The sequence below is a fragment of the Salmo salar genome, chromosome 06, assembly GCF_965601325.2.
Source record: "Salmo salar chromosome 06, fSalSal1, whole genome shotgun sequence".
Lineage (NCBI taxonomy): Eukaryota > Metazoa > Chordata > Actinopteri > Salmoniformes > Salmonidae > Salmo > Salmo salar.
In genome coordinates this window covers 54,520,194-54,540,594 of record NC_138296.1, presented here as the reverse complement: position 1 = coordinate 54,540,594, position 20,401 = coordinate 54,520,194, and the positions used below count along the sequence as shown (strand labels likewise).

Below are 20,401 nucleotides of genomic sequence, written 5' to 3'. Positions count from 1 at the left end.
AAACCTAGGAAGAAACCTAGAGAGGAACCAGGCTATGAGGGGTGGCCAGTCCTCTTCTGGCTGTGCGGGGTGGAGATTATAACAGGACATGGCCAAGATGTTCAAATGTTCATAAATGACCAGCATGGTCAAATAATAATAATCACAGTAGTTGTCGAGGGTGCAACAAGTTAGCACCTCAAGAGTAAATGTCAGTTGGCTTTTCATAGCCGATTATTGAGAGTATCTCTTCCGCTCCTGCTGTCTCTAGAGAGTTGAAAACAGCAGGTCTGGGACAGCAAGGAGTCATCATGCCAGGTAGTCCTGAGGCATGGTCCTAGGGCTCAGGTCCTCCGAGAGAGAGAGAGAAAGAAAGAAAGAATTAGAGAGAGCATACTTAAATTCACACAGGACACCGGATAAGACAGGAGAAATACTCCAGATATAACAGACTGACCCTAGCCCCCCGACACATAAACTACTGCAGCATAAATACTGGAGGCTGAGACAGGAGGGGTCAGGAGACACTGTGGCCCCATCCGATGATACCCCCGGACAGGGCCAAATAGGCAGGATATAACCCCACCCACTTTGTCAAAGCACAGCCCCCACACCACTAGAGGGATATCTTCAACCACCAACTTACCATCCTGAGACAAGGGCGAGTATAGCCCACGAAGATCTCCGCCACGGCACAACCCAAGGGGGGGGGGGGGGGGGCGCCAACCCAGACAGGAAGACCACGTCAGTGACTCAACCCACTCAAGTGACGCACCCCTCCTAGGGGACGGCATGGAAGAACACCAGTAAGCCAGTGACTCAGCCCCTGTAATAGGGTTAGAGGCAGAGAATCCCAGTGGAGAGAGGGGAACCGGCCAGGCAGAGACAGCAAGGGCGGTTCGTTGCTCCAGAGCCTTTCCGTTCACCTTCACACTCCTGGGCCAGACTACACTCAATCATAGGACCCCCTGAAGAGATGAGTCTTCAGTAAAGACTTAAAGGTTGAGACCGAGTCTGCGTCTCTCACATGGGTAGGCAGACCATTCCATAAAAATGGAGCTCTATAGAAGAAAGCCCTGCCTCCAGCTGTTTGCTTAGAAATTCTAGGGACAATTAGGAGGCCTGCGTCTTGTGACCGTAGCGTACGTGTAGGTATGTACGGCAGGACCAAATCGGAAAGATAGGTAGGAGCAAGCCCATGTAATGCTTTGTAGGTTAGCAGAAAAACCTTGAAATCAGCCCTTGCCTTAACAGGAAGCCAGTGTAGGGAGGCTAGCACTGGAGTAATATGATCAAATGTTTTGGTTCTAGTCAGGATTCTAGCAGCCGTATTTAGCACTAACTGAAGTTTATTTAGTGCTTTATCCGGGTAGCCGGAAAGTAGAGCATTGCAGTAGTCCAACCTAGAAGTAACAAAAGCATGGATACATTTTTCTGCATCATTTCTGGACAGAAAGTTTCAGATTTTTGCAATGTTACGTAGATGGGAAAAAAGCTGTCCTTGAAACAGTCTTGATATGTTCTTCAAAAGAGAGATCAGGGTCCAGAGTAACGCCGAGGTCCTTCACAGTTTTATTTGAGACGACTGTACAACCATCAAGATTAATTGTCAGATTCAACAGAAGATCTCTTTGTTTCTTGGGACCTAGAACAAGCATCTCTGTTTTGTCCGAGTTTAAAAGTAGAAAGTTTGCAGCCATCCACTTCCTTCTGTCTGAAACACAGGCTTCTAGCGAGGGCAATTTTGGGGCTTCACCATGTTTCTTTGAAATGTACAGCTGTGTGTCATCCGCATAGCAGTGAAATTTAACATTATGTTTTCGAATGACATCCCCAAGAGGTAAAATATATAGTGAAAACAATAGTGGTCCTAAAACGGAACCTTGAGGAACACCGAAATGTACAGTTGATTTGTCAGAGGACAAACCATTCAGAGGCAAACTGCTATCTTTCCGACAGATGAGATCTAAACCAGGCCAGAACTTGTCCGTGTAGAGCAATTTGGGTTTCCAATCGCTCCAAAAGAATGTGGTGATCGATGGTATCAAAAGCAGCACTAAGATCTAGGAGCACGAGGACAGATGCAGAGCCTCGGTCTGATGCCATTAAAACGTCATTTACCACCTTCACAAGTGCAGTCTCAGTGCTATGATGGGGTCCAAAACCAGACTGAAGCGTTTCGTATACGTTGTTTGTCTTTAGGAAGGCAGTGAGTTGCTGCGCAACAGCTTTTTCTGAGAGGAATGGAAGATTCGATATAGGCCGATTCGTTTTTTATATTTTCTGGGTCAAGATTTGGCTTTTTCAAGAGAGGCTTTATTACTGCCACTTTTAGTGAGTTTGGTACACATCCGGTGGTTAGAGAGCCGTTTATTATGTTCAACATAGGAGGGCCAAGCACAGGAAGCAGCTCTTTCAGTAGTTTAGTTGGAATAGGGTCCAGTATGCAGCTTGAAGGTTTAGAGGCCATGATTATTTTCATCATTGTGTCAAGAGATATAGTACTAAAACACTTTAGTGTCTCCCTTGATCCTAGGTCCTGGCAGAGTTGTGCAGACTCAGGACAACGGAGCTTTGGGAGGAATACGCAGATTTAAAGAGGAGTGCGTAATTTGCTTTCTAATGATCATGATCTTTTCCTCAAAGAAGTTCATGAATTTATTACCGCTGAAGTGAAAGCCATCCTCTCTAGGGGAATGCTGCTTTTTAGTTAGCTTTGCGACAGTATCAAAAAGAAATTTCGGATTGTTCTTATTTTCCTCAATTATCAGTTAGAACAGAAAACCAGCAGGCTCGTAGGGCAGCGTTTCCCAAACTTGGTGTGCATTTAGGTTTTTGTCCTAACACTACACAGCTGATTCAGATTAACAAAGCTTGATGATTAGTTGATTATTTGAATCAGCTTTGTAGGGCTAGGGGAATAAAAAGAAAATGTGCAGCCCTTTGGGGTTCAGGTGACTGAGTGTGGGAAGCCTTTGTCATAGGGTAAAAGTAGAATACCCCTGGGCTGTAGGCTGCACACCTTGGGTCAAATATTAGATTCTGTAGCTGTGTATTTCATCAAAACAGTTCTGTTCTACAATGGTTAATTTCCTTGGCTCAGGGTAAGTAGTAGCAGGCCTAGAAGAGTCTTATGCGACGCAAACATTTGAGTTGTCTTCTTCCTCCTTTTTTAATCAATCAATCATAATAATTTGTCAAATGCCTTACAGGTTGTTTTGCCTATTGATGGCAGCTGTGGGCATACAAGCACAACAGACGCCTTCTATAAGTATGCATTTTGCACCCTGCAAATTCAAGCACTAAGCGTTTGACAATATCTTTTTTAGATTTTTAACTAAGCTTTCCCATTCCAGATGACCTCAATGCTGAATGCCTTGGTAACGTTATTCGTCTGAGTGTAGCTCCTCTTTTTGAAGAGGTCGACGCTGTCTTCAGTGAGTTTGTCTCGTATGATTCTCTTTCTCTCCTTTTCATAATTCATGGATTGATATTGTTTGTCAACTGTTGTGTTCACACCATCTCCATCCCTTCCAGATGACACACAAATCATAAACCTGACGCCTGGCCTTGCTACTCAGTGTGGATTCAGCTTTAAATTTGACCCAATGGGGAATGCCATATTTTTTGCTTCTCTTCAAAACTGCTTTTCCCAGACCATGGTAACCCTAAGCACTGTAGTGTTTGCTCTAACTTCAAATGGACAGTTTGCCTTTCAGTGTCACTGCAATTGCAACCCCGTAATGTAACAACGTCATTTTATTTAACCTTTGACACGGAGTCATGCTGAGGCCAGGCTCTTTTACAGATGAGCCCTGTATACACAAAGATACAAGTCAATATTTGCATCACTAGATGAAATAATTGAAAACAAACACTTTCTTCAGTAAAAAGGTCCTCAATCAGCCTGAGTTGCCGTAGAGCATGGAGGTTATTAGAAGTACGGTGCCAGAAACATTTAAGCAGTTTTACTTAACTCTGTGGATCTCCATAGTTAGCCACCCCTGAGACTGGGTCTGGTATCTCTTACTTCTAAGTTAACGATGAAGTAAGGTACAGCAGAAGTTTATGGAGGGCCAGCCAACTTTCTGATACAGACTGCAGTGATGTGTACTACTGAGCTCTTCTCCTGTAGTGTGGCTTCAATACAGTGGCAGCTGCATTCATATAGCCACAGTCTCTAACTTGCATGAATGTCAACTGAATTATTTGTTTTCTGCTATATAATGAGGCTTTTTTTTTTTTCCCCCCTTAATTTTAGGATGATAAGATGTTCAGCTTGGTCATGCAGTTCAGGCTGCCAGGAAACCACATGACTGAAGACCCTGTGTATAGAGTGGGCAAAACCTGTAGCTACACCCCCTGGACCTCCCGAGAGATTCTGTGCGACCGCAACTACATGGAGGCAAGTGAGCAGAGCATGCCCCAACGGAGATGTTTACAGTGGAGCTTAAATGATCTGTCTAGAGCTACAATTGTCCAGTGTTTCATTTCTTCTGTGTCTTGACCGTCTCTCAATTCCTCTCGCCTCTTCAAAATGCACATAGGACAACTTTAGCGGCGAGGAATCTTGGCCTATTCTCAGTGCATTTAAGGAGGCGAGTGGACAGATTGCGTTCCTATTGTATGGGAGGGAGAAAATGCATAGGGAATAATGGCCTTTCTTCTCTAGGTGTCTGTCAGAAGGACTCTTCCAGACATCCAAACCGTCCCTGAACAGCCCACTGGAGGCCCGAAAGCAAGGAGAGGAGCTGAGGTAGCCATGTTTCTGTAATTTCACTACAAAATGACAGGATGGCGCTAAACAAAATGTGCGTTTGTTTAATTCACGTTTCCATTTCCTGAGACAGGCTGTTGCTTCAGGATACAAAATGACAGCAGTCGTTTTTAGTCCTAGCAAGAAGGTCATGAATGTGGATGAGGTCCAAAGAAAGGGCTATGCAATAGCCAACACTCCCACACGGCTGGTGTTAAGAAGCCCTCATAATGCAGAGGAGACATACCTCCAGAATGTAAGCTCACTTCCTCCATGAACTGGGTCATGTTCAGTAGAGCAAACGGTGGCCCTACCTGAACTCTGCAACATATTGTTAATACGGTGTGCCCTACTGAACACGGCCCTGGTGTGGTTGCCCCCTGAACAGGTAGCTGGGGTTCCGATGCGGGTGCTCTCAACCTCAACCTTCTTTGAGCAGAAGTGGCTGGTGACTCGCGTAGATGCCACGGCTGTTTGTCCAACACCAGGTTGAGTGTGAAATAATGGACTAACTTGGCAAATTTAAGAACCTATAAACCCATTTCTTAATTGGCTCCAGACAAGACTTTCGTTTGTGTTATGTAGTGTTCAGTTGGGACAATGTCTTTGAATGGGATGAACTTTTTTTCAATAATGGCACATTTGTTTTCAGTTGCAAAATGTTCTGTTATGATGTGCACTTGGCTTCTTGTTTCACTGCAGGGGCAGTGGCCTTTACTCCAGAAGTGATCACCTGGTACATGCCCAAGCACATCGACCCACTTTTCTCCTCTGATGCCTTCACCATGTTGGAGGTGTACATGGGAATTGACGCTAAGAGGCTGGACACTGAGGAAATGGCTGCCAGAAACTACTCGGTTTTAGTCACAGAGGCTCATATTATTGTTGAAATTCCGGTGGGGGCGGTTGGCGGCTATTTCAAGGTCAGCGTTGGATGACTAAAATGTTCCTGTTTAATTTCTAAGTCAAATCTATTTGTAGAGCCCTTTTTACAGCAGCAGTTGTCAGTGCTTTGCAGTAACCCTTTGCCATCTCTCATGGGTAAACTCCTAGAAACGTTGTCTTGTGTAAAATGTTTCTTATTGAGCAATTGTCTGCTTAATCAGGCTAATATACAATGGATCGGTGGGTGTGTATACAGCCTGACACATTGGATTGCAAAATCGTGTGAATGTTGCATAAAATTACATTTAAACATACTCTACCGCTTGAAATTTGAGACCAATATCCACACTAAAGTATTGTTTACCAGGCTTTTTAGGGAGCCGGTAGCTTTGCCACTGGCAACTGAATGCAAGCAACGCTCGGTTACACTCGGCTACTGTTTACATTTGCGTGTCGGTTGCTTTGAAAATGCAAGTTGACAACCATATACCTACCAGCTCTCTAAAGTCTGGTAAACAATACTTTCCTTTGGATATTTTGTCTTTAAATTACGAGCGGCTGGAGGACAAACCACACAGATAACCGGTAGGCTTTTTTTAAAAACCTGTTTTGGCACTCCAATTGTGTATTACAGCCTGAATGCATCACTCGTCTCCCTTACAGAGCCATATTCAGGATGACAAGTACTTTGTCACTTACACCATTGAGCCCATGCTTGAGTTGCTGTGGATCGAGGAGGTCGCACACGAGGACACCAGATACAAAGTCCTCTTCCCTATCACAACACCTCCGATGGCCAGGCCTCCACAAGTTCGCAACTGTGAGTCTGGTTTAGTTAAATGGTGCCTATGGTAATTTGGGATGCCTGGGTTGTTCATTAGGCACAAGACTGAAACGGGGAGGCAATACCCGGACTTCTCCAATAACAAATGTCCATTTTCGACTTCCATTGTACCGCATTTCAAAATGTTTGCCAATGAACAGACACGCCCTTAGACACGGTTCCTGAGCAGGCAGTGTTTGTGCTTGAGTTGGGGACCTTCAACCTTGATGTGGAGCTGCTGAACATCACCTTTCCCACCATGGTGCTAACTGTTGCAGAGTGCAACGCCAGAGGCTTCAATGTTCAGGAGCAGAGATCCCTGGACAACACCTTGAAGACCTTCAGGATGGAGGTGCCCTTCTCAGACCCGGTGGTCTTTAAGGAGGTGTGTTTCTGTTAAATGCAAAGCCACACGCTACATGCCCTAATAAGTGGGCCACCAACAAAATAGAAATGATGGTGCAAATGTACTTTGTATCCCTCATTTACTCAAGTGTTTCCATTATTTTGGCAGTTGTATGCATTCACTTGCCAATAGTGCTTGATTTAGAGGAATGAGGGCAACATTGTTTTAATAGTCCCCATATGTGCTTGGTTGTCACTTGATGTTGACTAGAGTTCTGTTACAACAATGATGCTTTTAACTTCACTACAGAAAAGGGTGGAACAAGGTGTCACAACCTTCACTCTTCAGCTGATCTACGGCCTGGTCGTCTTTCCAGAGTACGCTCCTTTCTCTCACTCTGCCGTTGTGGACGCTGTACTGCTGGACATTGGTATGTAACTGGACTACGCCAAACTACTGTTGAATGGTTTCCTCTCGTTAATGATTGCCCTGAAAGGAAATTGGCAGTGAAAGCCACATGGTGGACTTGAGAGCCCAACTAGCCATACTGTAGGCTTTTCCTACGCGGTCTCTCTACAAAGAAAATGTTAAGCTTTAGAGTATTTGGACCCAGTGTCCTGTTCCTGATTTTCCAGGATCGTGTTTATTCAGTCCCACCGTAGCAAAAGATTTTGCAACCGAAAACAAGGGTTTCTTCTTGGACAAGTTCAAGTCCTGTTTTTTGTGCTTAATGAACACAACCCTGTTTGTCCTTGTAGTGCCACCCTCAGTCACTGGCAACTGTGATCAGGAGAACTTCCACATCACTGTGGACTACAGCAACCAAGAGCCCTTTTTCGTGGTCTTGGTTGGCAAGCGGCTGCTTAACCATGAGCTTGCTCAACAGTATTTAACAGAGGGCGACGCAGACTTCACCATCACGTTGCCCTTCTCTTCGCCGGACGCAGTGTTTGAGGTACGATGCTCTCCCAAAACATGTTAACCTAAATTGCTGCAGCTAGCCTCGCTTTCCTTACCCTGTATACAATATTGGACTAATGAACTCTCCCACTGGTTCCCAGTCGGTTCACTCGTCCTCTGTCAGGAGCAGACTGGATGTGGCTCTGTTGAATCCTTACAACAACATGACCATCAAATACTTTTCCCTGGCTTGCAGCTTCCTCAAAACGCTGACTGGTTGGTTCTCAAACAATTACTTCCGATAAATAGTCGTATGACATGGTTACCAAACCTGGGTTCCTTGGAAATACTGAGTCTAATAGTAGTGCCAGATGGGCATGGTTTGCACTTTTGGTGCTATTCCATTGGTTCTACTGTGCTTGGCAAGCTCAATTAACACAGAATCCAGGTCTGATAGCTACATGTCTTTTGCCCCCCCCCCCCTCCAAGAGTGTTTCTCTAATGGGACGATGACTGCGCTGGCGGTGAAGGTGGAGTCTGCTCCCAATCTGAACCCCGGTCAACTGACCCTGAGCGACCCCGCCTGTGGTCCCACCTACAGCGACGATCGCTTCGCCTACTTCCACTTCACTGTCAACTCCTGTGGCACCACCAGGAAGGTAAAATGACTATTACCCTGAGGTGATGGGTACTGTGTATTTACGGACTGTTTGCTTCTGCAGGCTGTAATAAGTCAATTCCCCTCTACTACATAGTTTATCAACAATGTGATGCTGTATGAGAACGAAATCTCCTTGCCAGATGAACTTGAGGTGAAGCTGAATGCCACGACGTCTTCAGAGGACGAATATCAGTGAGTGCATTACGCATCACAATTGTAGCTATTAGATTTTTATAGTAGTTTTTTCTTCCTTCACCAATTGCTCAATACTTGTGCCTCTACTACCAGTGTGTCCACTCCACTGCTTGAAGTTGCCTACATCCCTCTTTTTAGGTTAAAGGTTTCCTGCTACTATGTGGTCAACATCACTCGCACATTGGCCTTCCTCACCAGGCCGCGTGACAACGAGCCTTTTGCCGAGACTGGGACGGGTCGACTAATGGTCAGAATGAGACTCGCTCAGGGTAAGCGTGCACAAATATGATATATTACTAGTAGCGTTTGCTATAAGTGATTAGTGTTCATCGCGGCACAACAGGATATGATAAACGAGCCTTTCTCAATGGACAAGTTCAGATGGTACCTCGCTGTTTTGTGCCCACTGAACACGACCCCGGTTGTCTCGTCCTGTGTTCCAGACGCCTCGTATAACACGTTCTACCAGGAGGAGGACTATCCAGTGGTGAAATACCTGAAACAGCCTCTGCACTTTGAGGTGGAGCTGACCAGGTCCTCTGACCCCAAGGTTGCGCTGATGCTTGACCACTGCTGGGCCACCCTCAACGAGGACCGCGACTCCCGACCCCGGTGGAATCTCATCATTAATGGGTAACTTGTTGTTTTTTGGGCCTAAACAAGTGTTATTCCACAGGTGTGGTTCCTGAGTAATTAGCAACCGATCATGCTTGGCAGGCCATTTACTTTGGCTACCGTGGCTATGCCCCCATCCGTAGGTCATGAGTGGTCACAATGGTTTGAGCATTAAAACAATGTATGCGGTCTGTCACCAGATCTCCACCCAATTTAATTAACACGTATGGGAGATTCTGGCGTGGGGCCTGAGACGGCGTTTCACATCACCATCAACAAAAGATGGAATTTCTCGTGGAAGAATGGTGTTGCGTTCAAGACACTTGTAGAATCTATGCCAAGGTGCATTGAAGCTATTGTGGTTCGTGGTGGCCCTATTAACCATTTTTTTACGCGTACGATCACATGTTTGTTATCACTGAGGGGTCCCTGCAGCGTACCATTGGAACAGAACGTATGATGCAACAAACGACTCTAAACCGCATTGTCTGAATAAAACGTTAAGTACATTATACTTACGGTATGCTACAGTAGAAAGGACAATGCGTTACACAGAAAATAAGGCACTTTGATAGGAATGCAATAAATGTGCCAGGCCTGTTCTGACTAGATGTGCAAATGTCTGTATGCTTGGGCTTTCTCTTGAAGGAAAGTTTGGCCGGCTCGTGAAATGGGCTACTTTTGGGAATTAATGAGGCAAAGTTAGACGTTGAAAGGGCCTATAGAAAATTGCCAGGTAGTGTGCCTTGGTTTGAGGTCATCTGTCCACATTTTGGAACAGTGAGTGCATTCTGACATCACGTGCATAAACTAAACTCCCACTGGGGCGACTGTTGAAGATATTTGGAACTCGCGTGTGAAAAGGTTAAGACACTATGTTGGCGTTACCTGTACCTACACCTTTTTACTCAATGTTATCCTTTTGGTTTGCTACAGTTCAGTGTTGTGCCGAACTGATGGTCAGTCGAATGGAAATCAAGAGCGGCTGGCAAGCTTAGCTTGCCTTTCCGATTGGTTTTGGGTTGAATTGTGACCTCTTGCGTTTAAAACAGTTATTGCACTAAACATAAAGGATGGTTCACACGCCTGTGCAGCATGGAAGTTAATGTTTGAAACTGAATAGGATCAGTTGAAAGGATCCCCAGAAGTTGATGCCACTTTCAATGTAATTCCCTGTACCTGGGGAATGAGCTAATTGGGAGTTGCTAAACATGAACAAATACCACGGTCAAGTGTGGCAGCATCTTGCTAGCTAAAAAAATGTTACAGCACAGTACTCAAAAGAGTAGCTGGCTGGGTTTGTCATAAGCATTGATTTGGGTGAGCACTTCGCCACAGATGGAAACCGCTGGCCTATTTTTAACTTTGCCATCTTATCTCAAGAATTGAAATTGGGTAACTATATTGAAAGATGACTTTTCTACATTTTAATGGACACTGCAACCTTTGGTAGATGGGCAAATGACACTTTATTTTGCGGGTGCCTTTTCAGTAACTGGATGCAGTGTAGTGAAGCAACTTTATTGGTCAAAACCATTCATTTGGGGGATCGGGTTTGCAAAACGCTATCAAATCATGCAATTTTGCCGTTTTTAGGAAATGGTCGCAAAAACTTAAATTTGGCACCCCTATTTTAATTTGCTCCGGCGGCCATGTGGACACAAGGCTCATCTGTCACGGGAGTAACTTTGCAGCTGTTTACTAAATGGTAGCAGTGTGAAAATGTTTTGTATATCATAGGAAAAGACACCACATGTGCATGAAATGGGCAGTTCAGATTTGTCACTTCAAGTGCAACTATATCATACTTGGCTTAAATCGTTGTGCAAAATCCTGAGAAAGCTCTGGCCATCGTCTGTCAGATCAAGTGGATTTGTACTGGTGTGGGCGTTTGTCTCTCTTCACAAATCCCTTTTTGCTAATATCTGGCAGTTAAACAAGAAACCTCCCAAAGATGCAAATTAAAAAGTGTGCCTAAACTGTCAATGCGTCGGTTACTTTGTATAGTAGAGCTGCTCCCTTCACAGAAGTCCTCCACGTGTGAATCCGATGCCGTGGGTGTAGAATTTATTTTGTGTGACCAATTTTTCCGACAGCGGAAGAATTGCATGAAATTCTTAATTCAAATGATTGCGTTGTTGATGATACCGACTGTATATTCGGCAACTTTTGGTTAAACCACGATCAATATTCAGGTAGTCTGACCATTCTGGATCATTTAGATCTCACCACATGAGAATGCATTCATGTCAATGTAATTGAATATACATGTTGGATGTAGAATTGTCTTTTTTCAAGACAAAGGTAAAAGAGTTTTGGTGGGAAAAGCCTGTTAACAAAGACATTCCTTTAGTTCATACTGGAGGGGGAGAAAGAACCCACTTCTCCTGTAAATTGATCTGATCCTCACAGGACAGTCGTGACACCACCATAAGACTTCGTACACAAGGCGGTTGGGGTTTACAGCGTTTTCTTGTGCCTAACTTAGTCCCTCTCTCTACACTGGCAGCTGTGAGAACCCGGAGGATCCATACCGTGTGGTCTTCCACCCGGTGGTAGCTGATGCCAGGGTCCACTTCCCCCCTCACGTCAAACGCTTTGAGGTCCATATGTTTTCCTTCGCTGAGGATGCGGTTGAGCCGAGGGGCCAGGTAACAAAGTTCACCCAATCTTTATTGGTTAATTTTGTTTGACTGGCAATCATCCCTTTTTTAAAATCTTTGATTCCTAGGTCTTTGTCCATTGTGACGTGGTCATCTGTGATGCCAGTAGTCCCACTGGTGGCCCCTGTAGTGGACAATGTGTGAATCAGGACAACCCGAAAAGAGGTCGGTCTTGTTTTATGCTTTTCAGACCCTGTCAGACCATAACTGAACTAATGGGTTCTCTCTCTCTCTCTCAACAGGTCAACGACATGTCAAAGACCTCTTTGAGGAACATCATTTATATGTTTCTTCTGGATACATTCTTTGGGTGTAATGTCTTGTTCTAACATGTCAAATAAAGTGTTCTATATAACAATTAAGTTTGCTTTACTTGCGCGGCAACAATCCTAACCGTTGGAGCTACCTTAATTGTATCTGATTTGCATTTAACACCACGGCGCATGTACTTTAGTGGACGTAGTAGGCTTGTCATCTGACGTGTATCAATCAACCCTTTTGTAAGCATGGAACTCTGAACCATCCACCGGAGATAAGTGTTGCACACTAATTTCCCGTCTAGGACAAACAATAGGTGTGAAAACAAAAGCTTTCCAATGTCCAGTAGGAAGAACTGACTCAATGTTATAGCAGATGGTGGTTTGCCAGCAGGGCTGTGGTTGGATGCAGGCCCCAGGGAGCGCAGCGGTGTTAATTTTCAACTGAAATTACAACTTTCCTTGATACCTCTCACTAGCTTGGTTTCCATCCAAATATGGACATTTCTTTATTAATGATATGCATGTCAATCTCAAATGGGAAGAGCTTGACTTCATCACTACTTGTTTTTGTAAGAAGTGTTGACAAGCTGAATGTACCGAGCTGTCTGTTTTTTAAAACTACCCATGCATATGCCACCACAGGTCTCTTCACAATCTCAGGATCAGATTCAAAGAAACACCTTACGGAACAGCGGGGACTGTGAAGAGACAGTGGTTCCTCCTTTAAAAGTTGCGGGACTTAGAGGTACCCAGCTTCATTGCTCCAGACCACCACAAGGGGGAGTTGGCGCACTCATTATGCATTTGGGTCCCAAGGTTTTGTTATGACCAATCGTTCCAAAGACGAATTTTGACGCGAGCCACCCTTGCCTTGTGGCGTTCAACGAAGCTGGCTGACAAAACAGATGGAAGGTGTCTTAACGAGTCAAGCAAATGTACAATTTGAGAGGAATATGTTAATGTGCGTCTATATTTTGTCAAAGGTAAATTAGCTAGTGTTAGGAGAATGAATTTGTCTTTTTAGGGACTCCTGAGAACCAGCAAACCAGGCTGTTGTCTTGTGAAACAGTGGATGTAAAGAATCTAGCTGGCTAACTATTTACTTGCTTATTGTGTCGGATTAAAAATGACTATGTAGCCGATCTGGGTATGGACCCTAAAACGTAAAGTTCATACCAATCTATGAAGCCTAGAGTAGAATATATTGTGCCAAGGATGCAAGTCCCCATATTGTAGCCTGTACATTGACTATATTCACTGATCATGTGCGGTTCAGGTATGACAGATTCTTTTTCAGTCATATCAAACGCCATTGTTTAAATGATGCGGTGTCTGCATGCATGTATTACACTTCAACTGTTTACTGCTCCTGGGATATCAATGATTACACATTGTGTAACTATGCAATAGACTAAACATGATTGATTTGTAATTCATATAAAGGGGGGAAAAAAACCCTATGCATATCTGAGGACACCGGCTAGTATTTCAACCAGTGGAGAATATGAAATGCTTTATTGAAGTGTATTTATAATAATACAATTAAAATGCAAGTTCAATCTTGGGCGGCCAGAGCGTTGGACTAGTAACCGGAAGGTTGCAAGATCGAATCCCCGAGCCGACAAGGTAAAAATCTGCCCCTGAACAAGGCCGTCATTAACTGACTTGCCTAGTTAAATAAAGGTAGGCAAATCTGTACTTCAATGCACGTATGGTGTGCATTAGAAGACGAGGTAAGAACAGCGGCAGACGGCATATGATTCATGGATGACAGTGCTACCCTAATATTCTCTCAGCGCAATTGTGATGACCTGTCTCCTAACCTTGGGGGGGCCAGTGACGGGACTGGCTTCCTCTCACATCAAAACATACCTGCAGACGAGAGAGCATGATTAACATGGTCAGTCATCTTAAATCAGGAGGTGAAATGCAAAACTGACCTTGGATCATTAACTCTGGGATTTCAATGTAAAGCATGTCTTTAATAATACTTTGTGTTGACTCAATCAAGTGACATCTCACCTATGATCATTCTGTGCCCTCTGTCAGCCAGTTCAGATGCGGGAGGGGTTCACCAAAACAGCTGATATAACCTAGAGGATTTAGTGGCTACAGAGTACTTTAAGCTGAAAAACAGACCCACGAGGATAATGCCAACAGGTGTCTGCGTCACACAGTATCTTCTTTCAGAGTGTACCTGAAATATTTAAATATAGAGGGCTGTGTTTCTCACCACTTGGTTATTGTGAGGCTAACCCCCAGGGAAATCATGACTTGGCAGCAACAGATAGTCCAGTGAAAATGGCTGTGTTTATGTGGAGTAAATTAGCAGCTGACATCTTAAGGGTTTTGTAATTCATGCATGTGAGACAGGTTCCATGTACAACAAGACAGGCAGACATGGAGAAAAAAAACAGAACAGTTTAATTACCTCTGGTTATGGACACTTTTTATGCCAGCAATAAAGCTTCCACTGCCTGGTCCTCAGGTCAGCTCGCTCTCTGAAAGTAAAGAAAACAATAACTGAGATATGACCGTTCAATCTAAAGCAGCACATGTCATTTTTTAGGATGCGTCAATACAGCCCAGTGCCGCTTACCTGAGATGCCATCTTCGTAGGTGTCCGCTTTGACATCCTTTTGTGTCGGGGGCGGGAATGTGCTTTCAGAAGAATTATTTGAAAATAAAGGTTTTGCTCTCGACACAAATGTACCTCCATAGCATATAACAATTTGCCTGTGATTAACCACACCTTCATACAAACGTGCTACTGTATGCAGAATTCTTGACGCGCAACTGAAGACGCTGCCCTATCCTGCCAGCACGCCCACAAGCGAGCCATTCGGTTGTGCTAATAGTTGGGCTAATAGCTGAACAATAGACTATTCGACCTTTACTAAAGAGTAGTCTAATAGCCGAGCTAAACCCAACTACACACACAACCCCTCATTCAATTACTCAAACGGTGAAGTGTGAGGAGCAGGAACAGCTATAACCCTCAAACTCACCTCTGGGCCTCAAAGCCAGATCCACTGCATTTCTTCATTGTTCTCCTCTAATCAGGCACTGATCTAGACCTGGGACACCAGGTGGGTGTAATTCATTATCAAATCAAATTTCTTTATATAGCCCTTCTTACATCAACTGATATCTCAAAGTGCTGTACAGAAACCCAGCCTAAAACCCCAAACAGCAAGTAATGCAGGTGTAGAAGCACGGTGGCTAGGAAAAACTCCCTAGAAAGACCAAAACCTAGGAAGAAACCTAGAGAGGAACCAGGCTATGAGGGGTGGCCAGTCCTCTTCTGGCTGTGCGGGGTGGAGATTATAACAGGACATGGCCAAGATGTTCAAATGTTCATAAATGACCAGCATGGTCAAATAATAATAATCACAGTAGTTGTCGAGGGTGCAACAAGTTAGCACCTCAAGAGTAAATGTCAGTTGGCTTTTCATAGCCGATTATTGAGAGTATCTCTTCCGCTCCTGCTGTCTCTAGAGAGTTGAAAACAGCAGGTCTGGGACAGCAAGGAGTCATCATGCCAGGTAGTCCTGAGGCATGGTCCTAGGGCTCAGGTCCTCCGAGAGAGAGAGAGAAAGAAAGAAAGAATTAGAGAGAGCATACTTAAATTCACACAGGACACCGGATAAGACAGGAGAAATACTCCAGATATAACAGACTGACCCTAGCCCCCCGACACATAAACTACTGCAGCATAAATACTGGAGGCTGAGACAGGAGGGGTCAGGAGACACTGTGGCCCCATCCGATGATACCCCCGGACAGGGCCAAATAGGCAGGATATAACCCCACCCACTTTGTCAAAGCACAGCCCCCACACCACTAGAGGGATATCTTCAACCACCAACTTACCATCCTGAGACAAGGGCGAGTATAGCCCACGAAGATCTCCGCCACGGCACAACCCAAGGGGGGGGGGGGGGGCGCCAACCCAGACAGGAAGACCACGTCAGTGACTCAACCCACTCAAGTGACGCACCCCTCCTAGGGGACGGCATGGAAGAACACCAGTAAGCCAGTGACTCAGCCCCTGTAATAGGGTTAGAGGCAGAGAATCCCAGTGGAGAGAGGGGAACCGGCCAGGCAGAGACAGCAAGGGCGGTTCGTTGCTCCAGAGCCTTTCCGTTCACCTTCACACTCCTGGGCCAGACTACACTCAATCATAGGACCCCCTGAAGAGATGAGTCTTCAGTAAAGACTTAAAGGTTGAGACCGAGTCTGCGTCTCTCACATGGGTAGGCAGACCATTCCATAAAAATGGAGCTCTATAGAAGAAAGCCCTGCCTCCAGCTGTTTGCTTAGAAATTCTAGGGACAATTAGGAGGCCTGCGTCTTGTGACCGTAGCGTACGTGTAGGTATGTACGGCAGGACCAAATCGGAAAGATAGGTAGGAGCAAGCCCATGTAATGCTTTGTAGGTTAGCAGAAAAACCTTGAAATCAGCCCTTGCCTTAACAGGAAGCCAGTGTAGGGAGGCTAGCACTGGAGTAATATGATCAAATGTTTTGGTTCTAGTCAGGATTCTAGCAGCCGTATTTAGCACTAACTGAAGTTTATTTAGTGCTTTATCCGGGTAGCCGGAAAGTAGAGCATTGCAGTAGTCCAACCTAGAAGTAACAAAAGCATGGATACATTTTTCTGCATCATTTCTGGACAGAAAGTTTCAGATTATTGCAATGTTACGTAGATGGGAAAAAAGCTGTCCTTGAAACAGTCTTGATATGTTCTTCAAAAGAGAGATCAGGGTCCAGAGTAACGCCGAGGTCCTTCACAGTTTTATTTGAGACGACTGTACAACCATCAAGATTAATTGTCAGATTCAACAGAAGATCTCTTTGTTTCTTGGGACCTAGAACAAGCATCTCTGTTTTGTCCGAGTTTAAAAGTAGAAAGTTTGCAGCCATCCACTTCCTTCTGTCTGAAACACAGGCTTCTAGCGAGGGCAATTTTGGGGCTTCACCATGTTTCTTTGAAATGTACAGCTGTGTGTCATCCGCATAGCAGTGAAATTTAACATTATGTTTTCGAATGACATCCCCAAGAGGTAAAATATATAGTGAAAACAATAGTGGTCCTAAAACGGAACCTTGAGGAACACCGAAATGTACAGTTGATTTGTCAGAGGACAAACCATTCAGAGGCAAACTGCTATCTTTCCGACAGATGAGATCTAAACCAGGCCAGAACTTGTCCGTGTAGAGCAATTTGGGTTTCCAATCGCTCCAAAAGAATGTGGTGATCGATGGTATCAAAAGCAGCACTAAGATCTAGGAGCACGAGGACAGATGCAGAGCCTCGGTCTGATGCCATTAAAACGTCATTTACCACCTTCACAAGTGCAGTCTCAGTGCTATGATGGGGTCCAAAACCAGACTGAAGCGTTTCGTATACGTTGTTTGTCTTTAGGAAGGCAGTGAGTTGCTGCGCAACAGCTTTTTCTGAGAGGAATGGAAGATTCGATATAGGCCGATTCGTTTTTTATATTTTCTGGGTCAAGATTTGGCTTTTTCAAGAGAGGCTTTATTACTGCCACTTTTAGTGAGTTTGGTACACATCCGGTGGTTAGAGAGCCGTTTATTATGTTCAACATAGGAGGGCCAAGCACAGGAAGCAGCTCTTTCAGTAGTTTAGTTGGAATAGGGTCCAGTATGCAGCTTGAAGGTTTAGAGGCCATGATTATTTTCATCATTGTGTCAAGAGATATAGTACTAAAACACTTTAGTGTCTCCCTTGATCCTAGGTCCTGGCAGAGTTGTGCAGACTCAGGACAACGGAGCTTTGGGAGGAATACGCAGATTTAAAGAGGAGTGCGTAATTTGCTTTCTAATGATCATGATCTTTTCCTCAAAGAAGTTCATGAATTTATTACCGCTGAAGTGAAAGCCATCCTCTCTAGGGGAATGCTGCTTTTTAGTTAGCTTTGCGACAGTATCAAAAAGAAATTTCAGATTGTTCTTATTTTCCTCAATTATCAGTTAGAACAGAAAACCAGCAGGCTCGTAGGGCAGCGTTTCCCAAACTTGGTGTGCATTTAGGTTTTTGTCCTAACACTACACAGCTGATTCAGATTAACAAAGCTTGATGATTAGTTGATTATTTGAATCAGCTTTGTAGGGCTAGGGGAATAAAAAGAAAATGTGCAGCCCTTTGGGGTTCAGGTGACTGAGTGTGGGAAGCCTTTGTCATAGGGTAAAAGTAGAATACCCCTGGGCTGTAGGCTGCACACCTTGGGTCAAATATTAGATTCTGTAGCTGTGTATTTCATCAAAACAGTTCTGTTCTACAATGGTTAATTTCCTTGGCTCAGGGTAAGTAGTAGCAGGCCTAGAAGAGTCTTATGCGACGCAAACATTTGAGTTGTCTTCTTCCTCCTTTTTTAATCAATCAATCATAATAATTTGTCAAATGCCTTACAGGTTGTTTTGCCTATTGATGGCAGCTGTGGGCATACAAGCACAACAGACGCCTTCTATAAGTATGCATTTTGCACCCTGCAAATTCAAGCACTAAGCGTTTGACAATATCTTTTTTAGATTTTTAACTAAGCTTTCCCATTCCAGATGACCTCAATGCTGAATGCCTTGGTAACGTTATTCGTCTGAGTGTAGCTCCTCTTTTTGAAGAGGTCGACGCTGTCTTCAGTGAGTTTGTCTCGTATGATTCTCTTTCTCTCCTTTTCATAATTCATGGATTGATATTGTTTGTCAACTGTTGTGTTCACACCATCTCCATCCCTTCCAGATGACACACAAATCATAAACCTGACGCCTGGCCTTGCTACTCAGTGTGGATTCAGCTTTAAATTTGACCCAATGGGGAATGCCATATTTTTTGCTTCTCTTCAAAACTGCTTTTCCCAGACCATGGTAACCCTAAGCACTGTAGTGTTTGCTCTAACTTCAAATGGACAGTTTGCCTTTCAGTGTCACTGCAATTGCAACCCCGTAATGTAACAACGTCATTTTATTTAACCTTTGACACGGAGTCATGCTGAGGCCAGGCTCTTTTACAGATGAGCCCTGTATACACAAAGATACAAGTCAATATTTGCATCACTAGATGAAATAATTGAAAACAAACACTTTCTTCAGTAAAAAGGTCCTCAATCAGCCTGAGTTGCCGTAGAGCATGGAGGTTATTAGAAGTACGGTGCCAGAAACATTTAAGCAGTTTTACTTAACTCTGTGGATCTCCATAGTTAGCCACCCCTGAGACTGGGTCTGGTATCTCTTACTTCTAAGTTAACGATGAAGTAAGGTACAGCAGAAGTTTATGGAGGGCCAGCCAACTTTCTGATACAGACTGCAGTGATGTGTACTACTGAGCTCTTCTCCTGTAGTGTGGCTTCAATACAGTGGCAGCTGCATTCATATAGCCACAGTCTCTAACTTGCATGAATGTCAACTGAATTATTTGTTTTCTGCTATATAATGAGGCTTTTTTTTTTTTCCCCCTTAATTTTAGGATGATAAGATGTTCAGCTTGGTCATGCAGTTCAGGCTGCCAGGAAACCACATGACTGAAGACCCTGTGTATAGAGTGGGCAAAACCTGTAGCTACACCCCCTGGACCTCCCGAGAGATTCTGTGCGACCGCAACTACATGGAGGCAAGTGAGCAGAGCATGCCCCAACGGAGATGTTTACAGTGGAGCTTAAATGATCTGTCTAGAGCTACAATTGTCCAGTGTTTCATTTCTTCTGTGTCTTGACCGTCTCTCAATTCCTCTCGCCTCTTCAAAATGCACATAGGACAACTTTAGCGGCGAGGAATCTTGGCCTATTCTCAGTGCATTTAAGGAGGCGAGTGGACAGATTGCGTTCCTATTGTATGGGAGGGAGAAAATGCATAGGGAATAATGGCCTTTCTTCTCTAGGTGTCTGTCAGAAGGACTCTTCCAGACATCCAAACCGTCCCTGAACAGCCCACTGGAGGCCCGAAAGCAAGGAGAGGAGCTGAGGTAGCCATGTTTCTGTAATTTCACTACAAAATGACAGGATGGCGCTAAACAAAATGTGCGTTTGTTTAATTCACGTTTCCATTTCCTGAGACAGGCTGTTGCTTCAGGATACAAAATGACAGCAGTCGTTTTTAGTCCTAGCAAGAAGGTCATGAATGTGGATGAGGTCCAAAGAAAGGGCTATGCAATAGCCAACACTCCCACCCGGCTGGTGTTAAGAAGCCCTCATAATGCAGAGGAGACATACCTCCAGAATGTAAGCTCACTTCCTCCATGAACTGGGTCATGTTCAGTAGAGCAAACGGTGGCCCTACCTGAACTCTGCAACATATTGTTAA

The 20,401-nt window shown here is 44.4% G+C and overlaps 2 protein-coding genes across 3 annotated transcripts; both read left to right on the top strand.

Moving 5' to 3' along the window:
• Window positions 1-2,941: 2,941 nt before the first annotated feature.
• On the top strand, window positions 2,942-12,181 carry LOC145879865 (uncharacterized). Of its 2 annotated transcripts, none has more exons than XM_082976746.1 (21): window positions 2,942-3,083; window positions 3,192-3,250; window positions 3,336-3,416; window positions 3,517-3,641; window positions 4,241-4,384; window positions 4,652-4,735; window positions 4,830-4,991; window positions 5,124-5,223; window positions 5,438-5,658; window positions 6,284-6,440; window positions 6,617-6,828; window positions 7,099-7,219; window positions 7,548-7,744; window positions 7,851-7,965; window positions 8,179-8,348; window positions 8,445-8,542; window positions 8,684-8,814; window positions 8,989-9,178; window positions 11,670-11,811; window positions 11,892-11,988; window positions 12,066-12,181. In XM_082976746.1, the coding sequence occupies exons 1-21, from the start codon at window positions 3,061-3,063 to the stop codon at window positions 12,137-12,139; spliced, it is 2,703 nt and encodes a 900-aa protein (XP_082832872.1). In that variant the 5' UTR covers window positions 2,942-3,060; the 3' UTR covers window positions 12,140-12,181. The 2 variants fall into 2 exon arrangements, with proteins under 2 accessions (XP_082832872.1, XP_082832871.1); XM_082976745.1 differs by having other exon boundaries at window positions 6,605-6,828.
• Window positions 12,182-18,270: 6,089 nt separating this feature from the next.
• LOC145879867 (uncharacterized) lies at window positions 18,271-20,366 on the top strand. The gene is made up of 7 exons (XM_082976749.1): window positions 18,271-18,412; window positions 18,521-18,579; window positions 18,665-18,745; window positions 18,846-18,970; window positions 19,569-19,712; window positions 19,980-20,063; window positions 20,158-20,366. The coding sequence occupies exons 1-7, from the start codon at window positions 18,390-18,392 to the stop codon at window positions 20,338-20,340; spliced, it is 699 nt and encodes a 232-aa protein (XP_082832875.1). The 5' UTR covers window positions 18,271-18,389; the 3' UTR covers window positions 20,341-20,366.
• The last annotated feature ends 35 nt before the right edge of the window (window positions 20,367-20,401 follow it).